The following is a 20,883-nucleotide window of genomic DNA, read 5'->3' as shown; positions in this document are numbered from 1 at the left end:
TGAGCTACTGTATCTACGGCAGGCAGAGAACAAACTGTGACTGGTTATGTGCAGCCCATTTATATAACTAGATGTTTGGTGTTGTTGGAAACTTTACCCCTTACCGAGAATGCTGGATAGAACTTGCAGCTCATCGTCATACAGAGAATCAGTCACGTCGGTGATATTGAGCCTCCCTCTTTTAATGGAGTGATACAAAATGGCAGAGGTGTTAGTACGGACGGATTCCCTAAAAGCGGAGGCGTTGGAGTTGGTAATGACAAAGGGCTGGGGGCAGATGTTGGTATCATCCCGCAGAGCGTTGACAAGCCAAAGGTATTCATCTTCCCCACTCCTGGAGAATATCCCCACCGCTGTCTGTTTGCTCCACGACATTTTTACCTGGAGAGATAAGCGCTTGAGTCATTGTGTTAATGATTATTTATCCTGTTCTTACCCCCCATTTCTACTGGCACCAGCTTTATTCTTTATAAGTGATCTGGGATGGTTTTAAACACAGAGGGATGGAGCGAACTTCACTGGGAACAGAAAGGGCAGTGACATAGTGACAAAGTGCTGCGGAACATGTTGGTGCTTTATCAATAAATAATAGCAATAATATACAGTCCAAGGGCAGTTACAGAGCTGAGGACAAAAATGAAGGTGCGGATCAGAAACTGTCATATTCTTAGTGTTTGAGTTCCTTTGTATTGTCCCTGTGCTGTCTCTTTGCACCCATTGCACCCTTGATAGTATATTGCCCTAAGATAAGTGATTAGTGCACGACTGTATATAAACCATATAGTGACACACTGTAGTGATCAGTGCCTGGATCTCATAGTGTATTTGTGTGCAGTACTAAAGGCAAAGTCACGCCACTTTTCTCTCTCTCTCTGTTCTCCCTCCCTCCTTCCCCTTCTTCTGTCCCTGCCTCCATCTGGTCTTCCCCTGCATTAAATTCCCAACACTTTCATACTTCTCCCCTCTCCTCTTACCTTCTAGCTGAGCTTTTCCTATTGCTTTTGTACGTCTTCTTTATCCCCAGCGACTTCACTCGTTCTTCTTGTCCCTCTCTCAGGCCTTTGCCCAGTGAAAGTGAAAGTAAAGGAGTGGTTGGAGCGTAGCTGCGAGACAGGAGGAGGGGGGGCAGGTCTCATGCGAGATCTCTCTTCCTATCAGTGCTAGTTGTTAGTGACACCCAGTAATCAGCCTGCAGTCACGGCTATGGGTGCTCACTCCCTGTCCCATTCCATCATCTCTCCCCATAGAAAATACCGTTTCATTCTGCTTAAAAATCCAGTTTGTTGAAATAAACACATTCCTATCATTTCTGCCTATATGTGCTTTGCTACAGCTGAGGTTCTGTGACACCTGCTTAATTCTCTTATTTTGGGATATTGTTACAATGAATCCATCACTCTCGCGTTATAACAGTGACGCACAATCAATGCGCCTTTACATTATTATTCTTTATTTGTATTTTACAGAAGAGCCTGACAGAATCTGAACCTTTACTATCACTAGTGATAGGCTAATCTGTCCCGTTTCGGTGAAAAAATTTGCAAAACTTCAAAAAAAATTAGCGAAACAACGAAAAATTCTCAAAACCGCATTGAAGTCAATGGGCGTCATAATTATTTTTGAAGCGCGACAATTTCGACGAGTGGCGATTTTTTTTTTGTCGCAGTGAATTTTCCCACTGTGAATTTTCACGGCAATTGCGATGAAATTCATCGCCAATCCATGACTCACGAATAAATTCACCCATCACTAACTATCACGTCACTAAAAAACACTGGGCAACTTTTTTCATGTGCTGCAACTTGAGGATGGGATTTAGTCTTTTTAGGGCGGATTTGGTATTTGATTTCACGGAGAATTATTATTCAGATTTATTTCATTTCTTGCAGCTTTTGGATTGGGCTTCATCATTTTTTCATGGTTTGTAAGTTACTGTATGATCTTTCCTATTCTGACCATACACTAGAAGAACCAATCTTTTGCCAAGGTTGCCAAGAGAACGGATCTTTCCCCCGATATGCCCACCAAAGGCGATATTGGGCTAATCCTATTGTTTGGCCAAACGACTGGATTATAACAATGGCAATGGGTGCTGACAGGACAAGGATCACATCAACTAGCCAACGTGGTCCTTGATTTCAAGGGAAAATCAAACCCGATCCCCAAACCCAGGCAGATAAGCTGACGTCACGAATCAGACCGATATCGGCATCTTACATCTGTGTGGCCACCTTTAGTCTTTAACTGTTAGATTGCAAGCTTTGTTGAGCATGATGAGTCCGTAATGTTCATACTCTGTAATCCTCTGCTCTCTCACTGACAGTCTGTATCATTCCCACACTTTAACCCACTGTTCTTTCTTTATTCATATGTCACTTTCCCCTGTTATTCGTTGATTTCCCATTACCCATGTGCCTATTTACCTTTAACCTTTGTATTTGTCTTCAGTCCCCCTGCCTGTAAGCACATTCCTCCCCCTCCTCTGTCTTTAGTTCAGCCCTTCGCTGAGTCAGAATGAAAGTGAAAGGGACTTTACCATGTGGATGGGAGGGGGAGGAAATGAATAAGCCACATTCTCTCTAATCGCTGCACTTCTGTATATAATCACTCACGTACAGGCCTCTGTCTGGGCTGCCTTTCTTCCTTCCTCATCTGTTCTATATTGAGAGCACGTGGGGATTTTAATAATTGCTGATCAGACTTGTGGCCCCTAGAAAGTATGAATGTGTAGCTTGTGTTGTACTAGGCATTTATTAAAGGGGAAATTCGATTTTTCCTTCTGTACTGGTTTAAAGATTGTGCATCAGCACAACAAAAAGCTGTAACATGAAATCGTGTCAATCTCTGTGTTAGAGGGAGGGAATATTGCTGGACCATGTAACTAATAGTGAGCTCCCTAGAGCACTTATAGAATAGACTATAAGGGTAAGGGCACACGCTAAGATTTGGGAACATTTAGTCTCTTCTTTGGATGACTAATCTCCCCAAAAAGCCTTCCCACCGGCTAGAATCTAAATTGCCAGGGGATGGCACTAGGAATGGAGGAAACTTTGGGCGACTTCGGAAAACGCAGTTATCCGAGTGCCATCCCACCGCCAATTTAGATTCTAGCCAGTGGGTGTCTCTGCCCTAATCAAATTTTGAATCGTATTTTCCGTGAAAAATTTGTATTTTTTCAGTACATATTCACTTTTGTGAGTTAAAAAAAAAATAGAATTGTTTGGATTTTTGAATAAAAACTCGAAGCTGGAAATAGCTCGAATCCAAAAATACTCCATCTCAAACCTGTCAAAGTCATGTTTGAAGATGTTTGTAGCCTTGATGTTCAAGTTTTTTCAGTGGTTTTCATTCGAAAACTCAATCATTTCAAATTTTTTTCTGTGGCAAAACTCGATCAGTTTTGCGTCCTGACTTCACTAACACCAGTTTTTTACATTCAAATGTTTTCTTTAATAAGAAACCATTTGAGTTGTAAGTTCATTTGAGGTCTAAATAAGCTGATATACCTCTAAAATTTGACCGTTGACAAATATGCCCCTTTGGTCCATAATCATCTGAAGTCATAAACAATTGGATATAGAAAGCAAAACACAATGACTACAAACAATATAATTTTATTAAAGGATAAGGCTTTGCACTGCCCATTCCTGTGTGGGTGTGTAATCTGTCTGTAATATACTGGGAGCAGCTGGTGGAATCTGGGGCTGGTAGATAAGGAATGTAGGTAAGGTGGGTATCTGTACCATATCCAGAGTGCAACTGAAGAGTTATATACCAGGGTACAGGAGGTTGGAGATGTTTTATGTGCAACCTAATTCCAGCACAGGACTCTATAAGCCTTAGTTGCATGAAGATCAGTTTCCAAGTATCATAGGCATTTTCTTGGATGACCCTGAAATGTAATAGTCAGAATTACTGTAAGTCAGAGCACTAGTTAGTTGATGGGTGAAACATTATAAATAAACATTAATACCATTGGAAAGAGGCATAAGTGCATCAAAGCAGTTACTCTACCATAAGAGAGTTTATGAATAGGGCCTCTATGTAATAAACTTTTCAAATATAGTTTTAATCAAATAAGTATATCATTAAAGAGGATTATATCAACTTACACTGAAAATCTGGGGCCCCTTATTAAATAACATAATGACCAAAAGATCCATCCCAAGAGCAATCACTGTGTAGAGAACCTAAAAAAAGAAAAAAGGAGAGGACACTCATGTAAGCATACATTCTAATAAAGGAGTTTTAAGTCTTTTTTGCTTTTTAGACTTGAAATGAGTCTAAACGAGTTTTTAGATCTTTTGTTCTCCATCATTTGGTCAGAGACACCTCCCCATTACCAAGCTTATAGATGTAACAAAAAAATTGTAGAATTCATCCTGCTATTGTTTTAAAATGTCAAGGACAGCAAAAAAGTCCTTCATGGATTCCATGAGTATTTAGATGAGCATATAAGCATCTAACCCTCACTTTCAACCTAGAAGTTCTTCAAGCAGGGATTTCACTCACACATATAATTAAGAGCAATTAAGAATTCAACCCAAATCTCAACCTAGCAGTTCTTCAAGCAGGGATTTCATGGATACCTAGAAGAGCATATAATAATTCAACCAAAATCTCAACCTAGAAGTTCTTCAAGCAGGGATTTCATGGATACCTAGAAGAACAAATAGTAATTCAACCAAAATCACAACCTAGAAGTTCTTCAAGCAGGGATTTCATGGATACCTAGAAGAACAAATAGTAATTCAACCAAAATCACCACCTAGAAGTTCTTCAAGCAGGGATTTCATGAGCACCTAGAAGAGCAAATAAGAATTCCACCCAAATCTCATCCTAGAAGTTCTCTGAGAAAGAATTCCATGGCTACCTAGGAGAGCAAATACGCAGTCCCCCAAATCTTAACCTAGAAGATAATCTAATAACCATGATAATCTAGGAGAGGAACTAAGCGTTAATCCGAAATCTCAATCTAAAAGTCATTCAAGCAGGGAGTCCATATGTATCTAAGAAAGAAAATAAGAATTCACCCTAAATCTGAACCTAGAAGTCTTTCACACAGGGATTCTATTAGTATCGAAGATAGAAATTAAGAATTTAAGCCAAATCTTTCATTATTTGACCTTCAAGCTATAGCCACAAGTAAATGCTTTTGGCAGGTCCCTTAAGGAAGCCAGACCTACTGATCTAATAAAGTATCTGCTGAAGAGCCAAATAACATTATTTATACTTACCATCTGTACTGACCAAACTCCCCAAATCATAACAATGCATTCAACCAGAAGTACTGCAGATACTAATGGCAGGAGTGGCCAAGCAAGGCTCTGTAATAGAAATTTCATTTCTATTTAATTAATGGAAATTCAAACCAGGCTAAGCGCATAACACAAGAGCAAACTGAAGCTGCTTTTTCATATGTAAGCGTTTTCATATGTAACTAAAGTTTAATAGGAGCAAATTCTTTCTAATTTAAACAGAATGCATCTAGGATTAAGCAGAACATATAATAGTCAATATTAGCAACCATTCTAAAACAAGTAAGCATCTTACTGAACCTTAAATAGGGCAAAAACTGTTGACTGTCCCAAACAATGTGGCTGCTCTTGGATCAGGAGTTAAACGTTAAAATTACACATCTCCATGGGCCCATAATGTATCTGCTCTTGGATCAGGAGGTTTTGAAAATCCCATGAGGCAAGGACCAGTTCAAGACCAATTCCTGACAAGTCTTCTATGGATCTGGGTCTGTTCTATGGAATTAGCAGGGAGTAACTCGTATTGGTTCACAGAATATATGTAGTGGAAATACAAAGCCCTATTGTGCTGTACCCCTCACTGCAAAATCTATCCCCAAAATAAATGATCTCTTTAATTCTTTCTTCCTACATGCTTTCCATAAAGTAGAAATACTTACATCACTGCCTGAAAATGCAGCTCTGTAAATCATAAAGGACACCTTCAAGTTGGTTATCACTATAAGAATGATCTGCAGAAAGAAACATTTCATTTCACTTGATATTCCATTAAATCAGCACTTATAGTCCATATATACTACATCTTGATTCTACATCTGTCAAGTTATACACATCACCATGTTGGGAATCTAAGAAGGACATTAAATTGCCCAAAAACCTAGGGGCAAATTTACTAATCTCCGAAAATTCGCCAGCGACGGCTTCGCTCACATCGCAACACTTCGCCAGTCGTGGATTCACCAGGTCAACGCTAATTTACTAAAATCCGAAGTTGCCCCCAGGGAGCCGAACGATGGCGAAGTTCCGCTAGCGTTACAGCGACAATCGAAGCGAAGTTGCACTAGCGTTGGCTAATTTGCATACGGTTGGAAGTTAAATTTGAATGGATGTATATGTTGCAGCAAATACATTACACTACCGGGAATCCTTAATAAAATAAAATAAAGTTGTTATATTGCCCTACACATGAGCCCACTGTATAGTTTATGTGCCATATGTTAGGAAATGTGGGGGGAAGCCTGGTTATCCCAAAAAAATGTACAATCTTTTGCATCACCCTGAAAAAGGAAACAACGCCAGCGTTTTTTGGGACTTAGAAAAATTGTAAACTATTTTTGAGGAAGTCCTATCTACTCTATTGCACTTCGCCTGGTCTGAGGTGATGAAGGCAAGTCTGGCGCAAGAGGTAAAAATCCGCATCTTAGTGAATTTGCGCAGTTACGTCCATTCGCCAGAGCGAAAATTCACCAGGCGTTAGGGAGCAAAGTAGCACTAGAGTCTATCTCCATCGCTAGCGAAGTTACCCCAGTGCCTGTTAGTAAATCGACGAAGTACCGAAATGATGTCACGCTGGCGAATGTTCGCCTGCTTTAATCACTTCGCCCTTTAGTAAATTTGCCCCATAGAATAGACCTAACTGGTCTTACATTATGGCACAACATTTCATCTGGGAAAAAGGGTGTGGCTAATTGTGCCAGATGTATCAGTTGACCTTCCTCCATCTATACAATATATTGCTTTATAGTAGAATGGAATGGGATAATTAAATCGTTAGTCAGGGTTCTCATAAAAGGGATATGTTGTGGTGGAGGGGGGGGGCTAATAAATAAATCCAGTATTCTAGCTAAATTCTTTGTTGGGTTTTAGTTCCCCTTTAATTGTTGAAAATTAAATAGCTTATATACAGTAGGTCTTAATTGAAAGTGAATACATACATTATAAAAATCATCAGGACTTCTGACAAAGATAATGGCAGCAAACCATAAAACAAGGAAGCACAATGGAACAATCTAAAGGATTAAAAAAAAACAAGAAAAAAATGATTATTCAAGGTCACTTCATGATCCACCGATTTGCAGCATTTCATTGTTTTTTTTCCATTAGTCAACACTTTCATGACAGTCAGGAGAGGGTTAACAATCAACATTAATCAGTTCATCAAGTCAATGAATGTGTCACATCATCACAGTTGTTGGACTGCTTGAGCCACAGCCCCGAGCACTAACTCCCAGACAGTTTGTTAATCCCAGATGCAGATGATTTTGGATTTTGGAATTTTAACATAATAACTTCATAAATCTGAATTTTTTTCAGCGACATCATTAATGGCCCTTAAGTTTTTTTAGATTCCAATGCATTACTTTCATTTCTAAATGAAATATATTAATAAATGTATTATAATATTATACAAATATTTAGATTAAGATATTTTATATATATATATATATAATATCAAAACAGGGGGGGTTGTGGGAGCACTCTAAAGGCTTTAAAGTATATATATATATAAGTATAATAAATGCTATTGCATATGTACCCAAAACAGGGGTTATTTTGTTACAAAGTTATGATCATAAAATTGATAAGCCACCATACCACGTCAAGGTAAACCCCGAATGGCGGTCCCTAACTTGTTTTATATTTTATGTGCATTTTAGCATTACCTGTAATCAATGTCCATTGAACGCTGTTTTTTCACTTGACGTGGTATGGTGGCTTATCAATTTTATGATCATAACTTTGTAACAAAATAACCCCTGTTTTGGGTACATATGCAATAGCATTTATTATACTTATATATATATATATACTTAAAAGCCTTTAGAGTGCTCCCACAACCCCCCTGTTTTGATATTATATATATATATATATATATATAAAATATCTTAATCTAAATAATCCATAAATAATTATATATATATATATATATATATATATATAATTATTTATGGATTATTTATGTCATTTTGAGCCTTCCAGTTCCCTGTTTATTACAGCATTACAGTACATTACAGACCCCTTGGATATACTGTATTAGCACGAGGTGAAAGAATGAAGTTTTAACCAATCATTTTGCTTCCTTTTCTGCACCTAGCGCTGGTTCTCCTAATACTAAATGAGACCTGGTTTGTGTTATTAAATGATATTCTGCCATTGCATTTGAAGGAACGAGTAGATTACTTACAGCACTTCCCAGGGAGTGGCCACTGCCCTCTAGAACAAAAACAGAAGACATTTTTTAAGATACTTATCTTTATTATACAACGGCTGATTTCCTGATGGTTCCAAAAGACAAAAAAACAAAAAGCTTGCCTTATGGTAAGCAATCCCAAAGGTTGGAAAGGTTAGATGAACATATACAGTATAGTAATAATATGATAAATAAAAGGTGCAACCAACTTGTTACTCCAGACCGGTCTAGTTTATTGTTTTGTTTCATTACCTTTTGTGCAAATTGCAATAATTATACACAAATCATGTAGAGTCGTTATTATTGTGCATTTTGGTCACTTTCTAGTCCTGAACAGCAAAAAATAATCCTTATAAACATTTGGTCTGGTGGTAGGGCCCAAGTCTAAAATCATTTTACCCTGATAATCCAGCCAATGAGAATACACAATGGATTAATGCATAAACTAATGGAGTCTGCACAGCTTGCTGGATATCATTTGCAACACTGATCTTAATAAGGCAAGCCTTGGAATTGCTTCTGTTTAAAGCCGTCTATATTCTTTAAACTTGGGTAACTACAGAGTAAGGTTAAAGGGATACTGACATGGGAAAAATGTTTTTTTTCAAAACACATCAGTTAATAGAGCTGCTCCAGCAGACTTCTGAACTTAAATCCATTTTTCAAAAGAGCAAACTGATTTTTTATATTCAATTTTGAAATCTGACATGGGGCTATTGGCAGTTTTCCAGCTGCCCCCAGTCATGTGACTTGTGCTCTGATAAACTTCAGTCACTCTTTGCTGCTATAAATGAGTGATATTACCCTCCCCCGACAACAGTCCATCATCAGAACAATGGGAAGGTAACCAGATAGCTGCCTGGTAGATATAGAAACAGCACTCAATAGTAAAATCCAGGTCCCACTGCGACCCCATTCAGTTACAGTGAGTAGAAGAAACAATAGCCTGTCAGAAAGCAGTTCCATAGTGCAGCACTCGCTCTTTCTGAAAGCACATGACCAGACAGAATGACCTGAGATGCACCTACACACCAATATTACAACTAAAAAATACACTGTATACTTGTTGGTTCAGAAATGTAATTTTATATGGTAGAGTGAATTATTTGCTGTGTAAACAGTGTCATTTAAAAATAAAAAGGACCCCATACAAATCATGACAGAATCCCTTTAACTAGAGGAATATGAAATAATGTCAGTATCCCATACAGGTCGTATGGATTACTTAAAGCCATTAAAGGATCAGTAACATAAAATAAAATTCGTTAGTATAGAATGGAAAAAACCCCACAAAGGCAAATGAAACTTTTAAATAGCAAAGTCTTTATTAAGAAATAAAATACCGAAACTCCGCTTTCGCGACACAGCGACGATCCATCATGCTGTGATCGATTTCTCCTCCCTGGCTATCTCCTATAAGGAAGGCAGGGAGAAGAAATTGAGCGCCGCACGATGGATCACCACATCACCTTTTCTGAAGAGGAGCGCAAGCGGAGTTTCGGTAAGTTATTTCTTAATAAAGACTTAGCGATTTAAAAGTTTTGTCCTTGTGTTTTTTTTCCGTTCAATAAAAAAAATTGATGTAACTGGTCCTTTAAGTAGATTTGACTAAAGCTGGGTGTTGGCCCCATTTGTTCTCTTGGTCAGCCAGTGGCTCCGTAATGTGTCAGATGAAGGTGAAACATTATCAAGAATAGGAAGGAGCAGTGTCAATAAAAGGTAACGCTAGAGGGAAACAACAGGGATAACAGCTCTTGAGGCTGGTGGTGGTCCCAGAGAAGCCCTGATTGCCACTTTCAATACATGTTTTTCCTTGAATCATCTTTGCCATGGCATGGGGGCCCTGATGCCATGGAATGTTTAGTTCAGCTGTTAGTATTGGCACACTGGCTACAGTATGGTAGCATCACAAGTTCGTCATGTATGACGATGTACATAATGATGACTAGGGATGTCGCGGACTGTTCGCCGGCGAACTTGTTCGCGCGAACATCGGCTGTTCGCGCTCGCCGAATGTTCGCGAACGTCGCGCGACGTTCGCCATTTTGGGTTCGCCTTACCTGGCGCTTTTTTTTGACCTCTCACCCCAGACCAGCAGATACATGGCAGCCAATCAGGAAGCTCTCCCTCCTGGACCACCCCCACACCCCCTGGACCACTCCCCTTCCATATATAAACTGAAGCCCTGCAGCGTTTTTTCATTCTGCCTGTGTGTGCTTGCAAGAGCTAGTGTAGGGAGAGAGCTGTTACTGATTTCACTGATTTCTTTGAGGGACAGTTGATAGTAAGTTTGCTGGCTAGTAATCTACTTGATACTGCTCTGTATTGGAGGGATAGAAGTCTGCAGGGATTTGAGGGACATTTTAGGGTAGCTTTGCTGGCTAGTAATCTACCTTCTACTGCAGTGCTCTGTATGTAGCTGCTGTGGGCACTGATCTCTTCTGATCTCATCTGCTGACTGCTGTAATAACCCAATAGTCCTTGTAAGGACTGCTTTTATTTTCTTTTTTGTTTTTTTACTTTGCTAGTTGCTACTATAAGCCCAGTGCTATTAGTCTAGCAGTGTTGGGGAGTGGGACTGGTGTGCTACTGTGCTGCTCCTAGTAGTTCAGCAGCACCAACCCGAGAAAAATATTTTTTTTTAATATACATATATTTTTTTTTTCTTTTACTTATCTTACTGTTCTTTAACGTGTACAGTGCTGTTGCTGTTCTTCATAGTAGTGCACCAATAGTAGTGCACTTGCAGGCATTATTTGCTCAGTGTGTTCTTCATTTTCAAACAACAACCATCTAGCTGTGTGAGCTTGTTCACATTCTGTCTAAATATCAATAATAATACCGTCTCTAGAAACACCACCCGAGTGACGTTTTTCAGGCAGCAATAATATATTCCGTATCCACTGCTGTAGTAGTGTATACGTTAACCTTGTAGGCATTATTTGCTCAGTGTGTTCTTCATTTTCAACAACAACCATCTAGCTGTGTGAGCTTGTTCACATTCTGTCTAAATATCAATAATAATACCGTCTCTAGAAACACCACCCGAGTGACGTTTTTCAGGCAGCAATAATATATATCGTATCCACTGCTGTAGTAGTGTATACGTTAACCTTGTAGGCATTATTTGCTCAGTGTGTTCTTCATTTTCAAACAACAACCATCTAGCTGTGTGAGCTTGTTCACATTCTGTCTAAATATCAATAATAATACCGTCTCTAGAAACACCACCCGAGTGACGTTTTTCAGGCAGCAATCATATATATCGTATCCACTGCTGTAGTAGTGTATACGTTAACCTTGTAGGCATTATTTGCTCAGTGTGTTCTTCATTTTCAAACAACAACCATCTAGCTGTGTGAGCTTGTTCACATTCTGTCTAAATATCAATAATAATACCGTCTCTAGAAACACCACCCGAGTGACGTTTTTCAGGCAGCAATCATATATATCGTATCCACTGCTGTAGTAGTGTATACGTTAACCTTGTAGGCATTATTTGCTCAGTGTGTTCTTCATTTTCAAACAACAACCATCTAGCTGTGTGAGCTTGTTCACTTTCTGTCTAAATATCAATAATAATACCGTCTCTAGAAACACCACCCGAGTGACGTTTTCAGGCAGCAATAATATATTCCGTATCCACTGCTGTAGTAGTGTATACGTTGACCTTGTAGGCCTTGTTTGCCCAGTGTGTTCTTCTTCTTCATTTTCAACCACTGCCACTTAGCTGTGTGAGCTTTTTCACATTCTGTCTAAATATCAATAATAATACCGTCTCTAGAAACACCACCCGAGTGACGTTTTTCAGGCCAGCAATAATATATTCCGTATCCACTGCTGTAGTAGTGTATACGTTAACCTTGTAGGCATTATTGCTCAGTGTGTTCTTCATTTTCAAACAACAACCATCTAGCTGTGTGAGCTTGTTCACATTCTGTCTAAATATCAATAATAATACCGTCTCTAGAAACACCACCCGAGTGACGTTTTTCAGGCAGCAATAATATATTCCGTATCCACTGCTGTAGTAGTGTATACGTTGACCTTGTAGGCCTTGTTTGCCCAGTGTGTTCTTCTTCTTCATTTTCAAACAACAACCATCTAGCTGTGTGAGCTTGTTCACATTCTGTCTAAATATCAATAATAATACCGTCTCTAGAAACACCACCCGAGTGACGTTTTTCAGCAGCAATAATATATTCCGTATCCACTGCTGTAAGTAGTGTTATACGTTAACCTTGTAGCATTATTTACTCAGTGTGTTCTTCATATTCAAACAACAACCATCTAGCTGTGTGAGCTTGTTCACATTCTGTCTAAATATCATAATAATACCGTCTCTAGAAAACACCACCCGAGTGACGTTTTTCAGCAACAATAATATATTCCGTATCCACTGCTGTAGTAGTGTATACGTTGACCTTGTAGGCCTTGTTTGCCCAGTGTGTTCCTTCTTCTTCATTTTCAAACAACAACCATCTAGCTGTGTGAGCTGTTCACATTCTGTCTAAATATCAATAATAATACCGTCTCTAGAAACACCACCCGAGTGACGTTTTCAGCAGCAATAATATATTCCGTATCCACTGCTGTAGTAGTGTATACGTTAACCTTGTAGGCATTATTGCTCAGTGTGTTCTTCATTTTCAAACAACAACCATCTAGCTGTGTGAGCTTGTTCACATTCTGTCTAAATATCAATAATAATACCGTCTCTAGAAACACCACCCCGAGTGACGTTTTTCAGGCAGCAATAAATATTCCGTATCCACTGCTGTAGTTAGTGTATACGTTGACCTTGTAGGCCTTGTTTGCCCAGTGTGTTCTTCTTCTTCATTTTCAAACAACAACCATCTAGCTGTGTGAGCTTGTTCACATTCTGTCTAAATATCAATAATAATACCGTCTCTAGAAACACCACCCGAGTGACGTTTTTCAGGCAGCAATAATATATTCCGTATCCACTGCTGTAGTAGTGTATACGTGACCTTTGTAGGCCTTGTTTGCCCAGTGATGTTCTTCTTCTCTCATTTTCAAAACAACTCCCATTAGCTGTGTGAGCTTGTTCACATTCTGTCTAAATATCAATAATAATACCGTCTCTAGAAACACCACTGAGTTGTTGTTGTTGCTGTTTTAAAAATAATGCCAGGCAAAGCAGGCCGCCACGCAGAGGCACAAGGGGCTGTGCTGCTATGGGCTATCCTGTGGCCCTAGGAAATTGGCCCAGTTTTAAAAAGGCAATGACCCTGAACTCCCAAAATGCTGAAGAGGTAGTGACTGGCTTACACAGCACACCCCCATCCTCTACCGTTTCTAACTTTACCACAACTCCTCATCCTCCACTGCTATGGGCACCCCACGTAACACTTCCTCCACCACCGGCGCCCCTTCTTCACTGGAGTCAGAGAGTTATTTTCACATGAGTTCTTGAACTGAGGATGCGCAACCATTATGGCAGTAAGAAGATGAAGAGATGAGACGTTACACCAGATTAATTATGGCAGAGAACACAACAGAGATGGGACATAATGAGTGATGACGAGGAGGTCCCCGGCTGCTGCTTCCTTCTGTGAGCTGTTAGAAGAAATTGATGCATCTGAGGAGAATGAGGATGAGGAGATTGATGTTTTATGGGTGCCCGTAGAAGAGAAGAAGAGGGAGGATAGTTCAGATGGAGAGACGGAGAGTCAGAGAGGCAGGAGGAGAATAAGACTTAGAAGAAGCAGGGAGACAGCTCGCAGGAACAGTAGGGCAACAACATGTATCGGCACCTGTGGTCAGCCGGCCAACGCACCCGCCATTGCCGCCAACGCCGCCGACTTCTACTGTTACCGCCAGATTGCCAGCCTCAAAAAATCAGCAGTGTGGGATTTTTTAATGTGTGTGCCTCTGACAAAAGCGTTGTCATTTGCAATGAGTGCAGTCAGAAACTGAGTCTTGGGAAGCCAACAGCCACATAGGTACAACTTCTATGCGAAGGCACATGAACGGCAAGCACAAAGCACTTTGGGAGCAACACCTCAAAGGCAACAGGCAAACTAAAAGCCACCCTCCTTCTGGTCCAGCATCTTACTGCTCTACCTCTGCTGTCCTTCACCCGTCTGAACCACCTCCACTCCGCCTTCCACCTTGACCACCTGTTCCCATTCCCAGTCATCTGCCCCCAGCCAAGTTTCTGTGAGGGCCATGTTTGAGCGTAAGAAGCCAATGTCTGCTAGTCACCCCCTTGCCCGGCGTCTGACAGCTGGCTTGTCCGCACTCTTAGCCCGCCAGCTTTTACCATACCAGCTGGTGGACTCTGAGGCCTTCCGCAAATTTGTAGCAATTGGACACCGCAGTGGAAGGTACCCAGCCGCAATTTTTTTTTCAAAAAGGGAATACCACACCTGTACCACATGTGCAGAGCCAAGTCACCGCATCTCTGTCACTTAGTGTTGGCCAAAGGTCCATATGACTACTGACGCATGGTCCTCCAAGCATGGTCAGGGCAGGTATGTCACCTACACTGCCCACTGGTGAACTTGTTAATGGCTGGGAAGCAGGGAATGTGTAGCTCAACAACGACAGTGGAGTTGTGTGTCACCGCCACGGATTGCACGCGGTTCTGCCACCACCTCTACTCTCCTTCGCTCTCTACCTCGTCTTCTTCCTCTTCTTCGTCCTCTGCTGCTGGGTCCTCCTCCTCCACACCTGTGCACCCCCAGCTCCCCCTAGGCTATTCGACGTGCCAGGTACGCCGTTGTCATGCTGTCTTGGATGACGTGCCTGGAAAGCAAAAAACCATACCGGATCTGTACTCCTGTCATCTCTGCAGTCACAGGCCGATCGGTGGCTGACCCACACCAACTGAAGATCGGAAAAGTGTGTGTGAACAATGGAAGCAATCTGTTGGCAGCACTGAGACTGGGCAATTTAACACATGTGCCCTGCATGGCACATGTTTCTGAATTTAATAGTACAACGTTTTGTCTCAAAGTACCCAGGATTCCAGGACATTCTCAGGCAGTCCAGGAAGGTGTCGGCCCATTTCAGACGTTCCTACACAGCCATGGCACGCCTTCTGACACATTCAGCAGCGGTACAAAATGCCAGTCAGGCGTTTGATTTGCGACAGCCAGACTCGCTGGAATTCAACGCTCCTCATGTTGGAACGTCTGCTGCAACAACAAAGAGCCGTCAACGAATACCTGTTTGAACTGGGTGGTAGGACTGGATCTGCAGAGCTGGGATTTTTTTTACCCCGTTACTGGTGCTTATGCGCGATGCCTGCAGGCTCATGCGCCCTTTGAAGAGGTTACAAATATGGTCAGTCGCACCGAAGGCACCATCAGCGACCAATACCCTTCGCTTTCTTCCTGGAGCGTGCCGTGCGACGAGTGACAGATGAGGCTGTACCAGCGTGACGAGGAGCAGGAAGCGCACGATTTCTGGTTGGAATCACCAGAACGAACCCAGGCACCTGCTGCAACGCAGGAGAGGTGTCAGAAGTGAGTCAGAGGAGGAAGGTGGCTTTGTGGAGGAGGAGGACCAACAGGAGCAGGCTCCCAGGGGGCTAGTGTGACCTTTTGGGGACCCCTGGTCTTGTACGTGGCTGGGGGAGGAGACCATGGATGATGCAGTCCTTGATAACGAGGAACGCGAGATGGATACCTCTGCATCCAACCTTGTGAGAATGGGGTCTTTCATGCTGTCATGCCTGTTGAAGGACCCCCGTATCAAGAGGCTTAAGGAGAAGGACCTGTACTGGGTCGCGACTCTACTAGACCCTCGTACAAGCATTAAAGTGGCAGAAATGTTACCAACATACCACAAGTCTGAAAGGATGCTGCATTTAGAAACCAGCCTGCAAAACATGTTGTACAATGCTTATAAGGGTGATGTCACTTCAGGAACTCATCAACATTCCAGGGGCAAGAGGTGCCAGTAATCCTGCCACGAGCGCACCTGCAAGGACAACACTTTGCCACTCTGTAACGTCAGACATGCAAATGTTTTCAGTCCAAGGCAGCGGCAGAACGTTCGATCCACCCTCAAAGACGCCTCGACCGGCAGAGTAGCGGACTACCTGGCATTAACTGCAGATATCGACACTCTGAGGAGCGATGAACCCTGGACTACTGGGTGCGCAGGCTTGATCTGTGGCCAGAGCTGTCACAATTTGCCATGAAACCTCTTGTCTTGCCCCGCCCAAGTGTCCTCTCAGAAAGACCTTCAGTGCAGCAGGAGGGATTGTAACTGAGAAGAGAACTCGCCTAGGTCACAAAAGTGTGGATTACCTGACCTTTATTAAAATGAATGAGGGTGGATCTCGGAGGGTTACTGCACGCCGGAAGACTTGTGCTGAGTTTCTGATTCTGACTCCCCATGCAGCTGTCCTTCTCTGCCACGCCTCATGACTCCACATACAGCTGTCTTTAGCGTCCTCCTCCCTCCACACATTACAAACTAGGGTGCAAACCCTACTGCGTTTAATTTGAATCCAGGTAAATCCTGAGTTTTTCTGGCCTCTGTGCTTCAGTGGCTGTGACAAAAAAATTGAATATTTTCAGCATTTATATGGCATATTTTTTATGGCCTCTGTGCTTCAGTGGCTGCGACCAAAAAAAACAGAATATTTTCTGCATTTATATGGCATATTTTTTCTGGCCTCTGTGCTTCAGTGAGCTGTGACAAAAAAATGAAATTTTCAGCATTTATATGGCATATTTTTTATGGCCTCTGCTTCAGTGGCTGCGACCAAAAAAAACAGAATATTTCTGCATTTATATGGCATATTTTTTCGCCTCTGTGCTTCAGTGGCTGTGACAAAAAAATGAATATTTTCAGCATTTATAGCATATTTTTTCTGCCTCTGTGCTTCAGTGGCTGCGACAAAAAAAACCAGAATATTTTCTGCATTATATGCATATCATTTTTTTTCTTGGCCTCTTGTGCTTTCAGTGGCTGTGACAAAAAATGAAATATTTTCAGCATTTATATGGCATATTTTTTTATGCACCCCCTGTGCTTCAGTGGCTGCAACCAAAAAAAACAGATATTTCTGCATTTTATATGGCAATTTTTCTCTGCCTCTGTGCTTCAGTGTGCTGACAAAAAAATGAATATTTTTCAGCATTTATATGGCATATTTTATTGCCTCTGTGCTTCAGTGGCTGCGACCAAAAAAAAACAGAATATTTTATCGCATTTATATGGCAATTTTTTCTGGCCTCTGTGCTTCAGTGGCTGTGACAAAAAAAATGAATATTTTCAGCATTTACTATGGCATATTTTTTTCTGCCTCTGTGCTTCAGTGGCTGTGACAAAAAAATGAATATTTTCAGCATTTTATATGGCATATTTTTTCTGGCCTCTGTGCTTCAGTGGCTGCGACCAAAAAAAACAGAATATTTTCTGCATTTAATATGGCATATTTTTCTGGCCTCTGTGCTTCAGTGGCTGTGACAAAAAAATGAAATATTTCAGCATTTTATATGGCATATTTTTTTCTGCCTCTGTGCTTCAGTGGCTGCGACCAAAAAAAAACAGAATATTTTCTGCATTTATATGGCATATTTTTTCTGGCCTCTGTGCTTCAGTGGCTGTTGACAAAAAAATGAATATTTTCAGCATTTATATGGCATATTTTTTCTGGCCTCTGTGCTTCAGTGCTGCGACAAAAAAAACAGGAATATTTTTCAGATTTATATGGCATATTTTTTATGGCCTCTGTGCTTCAGTGGCTGCCGACCAAAAAATTGAATATTTTCAGCATTTATATGGCATATTTTTCTGGCCTCTGTGCTTCAGTGTCTGCGACCAAAAAAATTTATATTGTTAGCATTTATATGGCATATTTTTCCTGGCCTCTCTGCTGCCTGAGTGGTGCGACATAAAAAGATTAATAGTTGTTTGCATTTATTGGCATATTTTTTCTGGCTCGTGATGCTGCAAGTGGGCTGCAAACAAAGAAATTAATGATTGTTTGCATTTTATGAGGGTGGATATTTTTTCTGGCCTGTGCTGCAGTGGCTTGCGACAAAAATAAAATTAATATTTTCAAAGGCATTGTTAGTATGGCATTTGTATTCTGGACTTACTTGGTTAGTGGGCTGGCGACAAGAAAGACATAATTTTTAAGGAGTACCATGCTAATTCTTTCTCAGGGTTCTGCAACGTCGGCAAATCAGCATACTTTTTATGGTCACGCCAGGTGATCACTAAAGTAGAACCAACATGGGGCCGCCCCTAGCGAATCGGCGGTGTTTTTTTTGTTAACTTTCATGGGTACATTGCTCGCAGTATCTGCCTGAGCGTGGCACGTGCCGCAAGAGATGAGTGGTAAAACCACGACTTACATGAAGATATTTGGCAGCACAGGAGAACATCCTGGAGGTGTAACAGTAGAGTATGTAAAACTATTATTTTGTAGCATGGACGGGTATCATAATCTTAAGAAGCTCTTTGCTTTTCATTTTTTGCGGTTGTCGAGTAGACGCGTTTTCGTCTTTGCGTGTGAACGGGTCGTAACCTTTACACGACTTGAATTGCTGTAGAAACGGGCTGGAAGTATTTTAAAGCAGGTGCTGATTATTACAACAGGGTTTAGTTAAATGTAGTAGTGATTTTCGTGCAGCCTTTACAGCAAAGAAAACGCAGCGCTTGTGTCACAATTGGAGAGATTTGTAGAAAATTTTGCCCTTGATCACCTCCTGGCATGACCTGTAGAGTCGGTTTAGCAGAGACCACTGTAAAATCAACTTTAAGAAATCATTTTTCTGCTCCAGGAAGTGGTGCTTTTCTAGGCTTTTACAAATTCGCCTTCCATTGAAGTTTAGTGGGAGTTCGCGAGCGTTCGGCGAACCGGTTCGCTATTTTGTGACTGTGCACAGTTCGCGAGATGATGTTCGCAGAACTTTTTTTCCGACGTTACGTACAAATTCCTACATCGATGAATGTACAAAATGGGTAATGACTAGTGCAGCCTATTTTAAGGGAACTATATTAGGACATCACGACACCTCCAGAACGACAAAAAAAACAAACTCGGAACTAATGAAAGTGACATCAAAATTACAAGTTTTTGGCTAATTTTTTACGCAGCTTTAAGTAAGATTGCGAGTATTTGTAGAAACGATGCGTGAGGAGTATAAGAAGCCCAGATATGCATGGAAGAGGATGGGGAGAAGGGGAATGCAGAGTGGGAATAGAAATGCTGCATCATATAGATGTTGCTGGGAGTGAGCGGCGTTGGGTTTAAATATCATGGCAAAGGCGAGAAGGAACAGTTTTTCAAGTTTAGAGTTGAAGTCTATTCTTCTTGTTAGGGATGTAGCGACGGATTAATGGTTGTTCGCATCGAACACGCCGGTTGGCGGAACACCGGTAAAAAATAGCGCAAACTTGGCTGAACAAGTTGGAACCTCGACTCCGGAAATCGGTTCGGTTCTGAGGACGAATTGAGATATTAATATCGGGTTCGAAGTGAGTGGATTCGTTCGAATTGATCGAAGCGAAATCGTTCGAGTATAGCGATCGAATGGTCAGATCGGTGGACGGTTTGAACAGCGAGCCTATTGGCGAACGTCCGTGCGACGTTCGCCGCTGACTGTGCGGGGCGGCGGAACAGCCGGATTGGGTGCAGCGAAAAAAAAGTTCGCCGCCGGAAGTCCGGCGACATCCTATATCTGTGTTACAAAGTCTTCTGATGAATTTATCAAGCGCTGGTAAACAAGAAGAGATTTGTAAGGGTATTGATATTTTAGCAGTGTGGAAGATTAATAGAACCTTGTGAACCTTTGCAAGGATAAGGCATCCATTGGCAGTTGAAAATGGATCAACACCTTATTCTCCCTTTTGCTGACTTATTTGTAAAGTGTCTCAGTTGATGCACGTTTGGACCTCATGCCTTAGTGGTTATAGGTTATCTAAACATAGACACATTATTCAAGTAGTTTCGTGTAGACGTGTGCTTTATTCCCCTGTAGGTATTCAGTAGTAGAGTTTAGTGGAGAGTCTGTAAGATGGAACCAGCAAACATTTGTAGTATTGTGCATATTGTCAAGAGTCAGAACCAAGGTTTTTGGAGTATCTAAATGTAAATACAATCAATAAAATCTACACCATTTAATGAGACATGATTTGGGGCGGTGCTAGAATTTCAATTTTTTTGTAGGAAACAGCAGACTAGGGCTAGTCCCGATGGTTTTATAATTTATCCCTGAATTATAAGAGTTTAGAAAACACCTGAAGAAGATTATTAATGAAAGAAAAATGAAAAACTGATGTGGGAAGATCTGGGTATGTACTAAAATGACTGTATCTGTCGTGACTTTTCTTTGGAATGGGATCATCAGTTCCTCATAATCTGTTATTATGGGGCTTTTTTTTGGGTGCTATAGGGTATTATTCCAGGGGCAGGATTTGCTATTTTAGAGGCTGATGTTTGGA

The 20,883-nt window shown here is 41.1% G+C and overlaps 1 protein-coding gene across 12 annotated transcripts in view; it reads right to left on the bottom strand.

Annotated features, from left to right (window-relative positions):
• Nucleotides 1–20,883, bottom strand: part of LOC121398308 — a 216,732-nt gene that overhangs the window by 133,967 nt on the left and 61,882 nt on the right. The window contains exons 1-2 of one of the 12 annotated variants that reach the window (XM_041577394.1): nucleotides 975–1,395; nucleotides 105–381 (exon numbers count right to left, since the gene is read on the bottom strand). The exons of the other annotated variants lie outside the window; for them this stretch is intronic. Of the exons in view, the coding sequence (XP_041433328.1) occupies nucleotides 105–375 (271 nt within the window). The 5' untranslated portion in view covers nucleotides 376–381; nucleotides 975–1,395. Of the gene's footprint in view, nucleotides 1–104; nucleotides 382–974; nucleotides 1,396–20,883 lie in introns of those variants that run through there. 12 annotated transcript variants of the gene reach the window in all.

Source organism: Xenopus laevis, chromosome 9_10L (genome assembly GCF_017654675.1).
Source record: "Xenopus laevis strain J_2021 chromosome 9_10L, Xenopus_laevis_v10.1, whole genome shotgun sequence".
Taxonomy (NCBI): Eukaryota; Metazoa; Chordata; class Amphibia; order Anura; family Pipidae; genus Xenopus; species Xenopus laevis.
The sequence above is the reverse complement of the archived record's forward strand: the minus strand, read 5'-3'. Positions and strand labels throughout refer to the sequence as shown.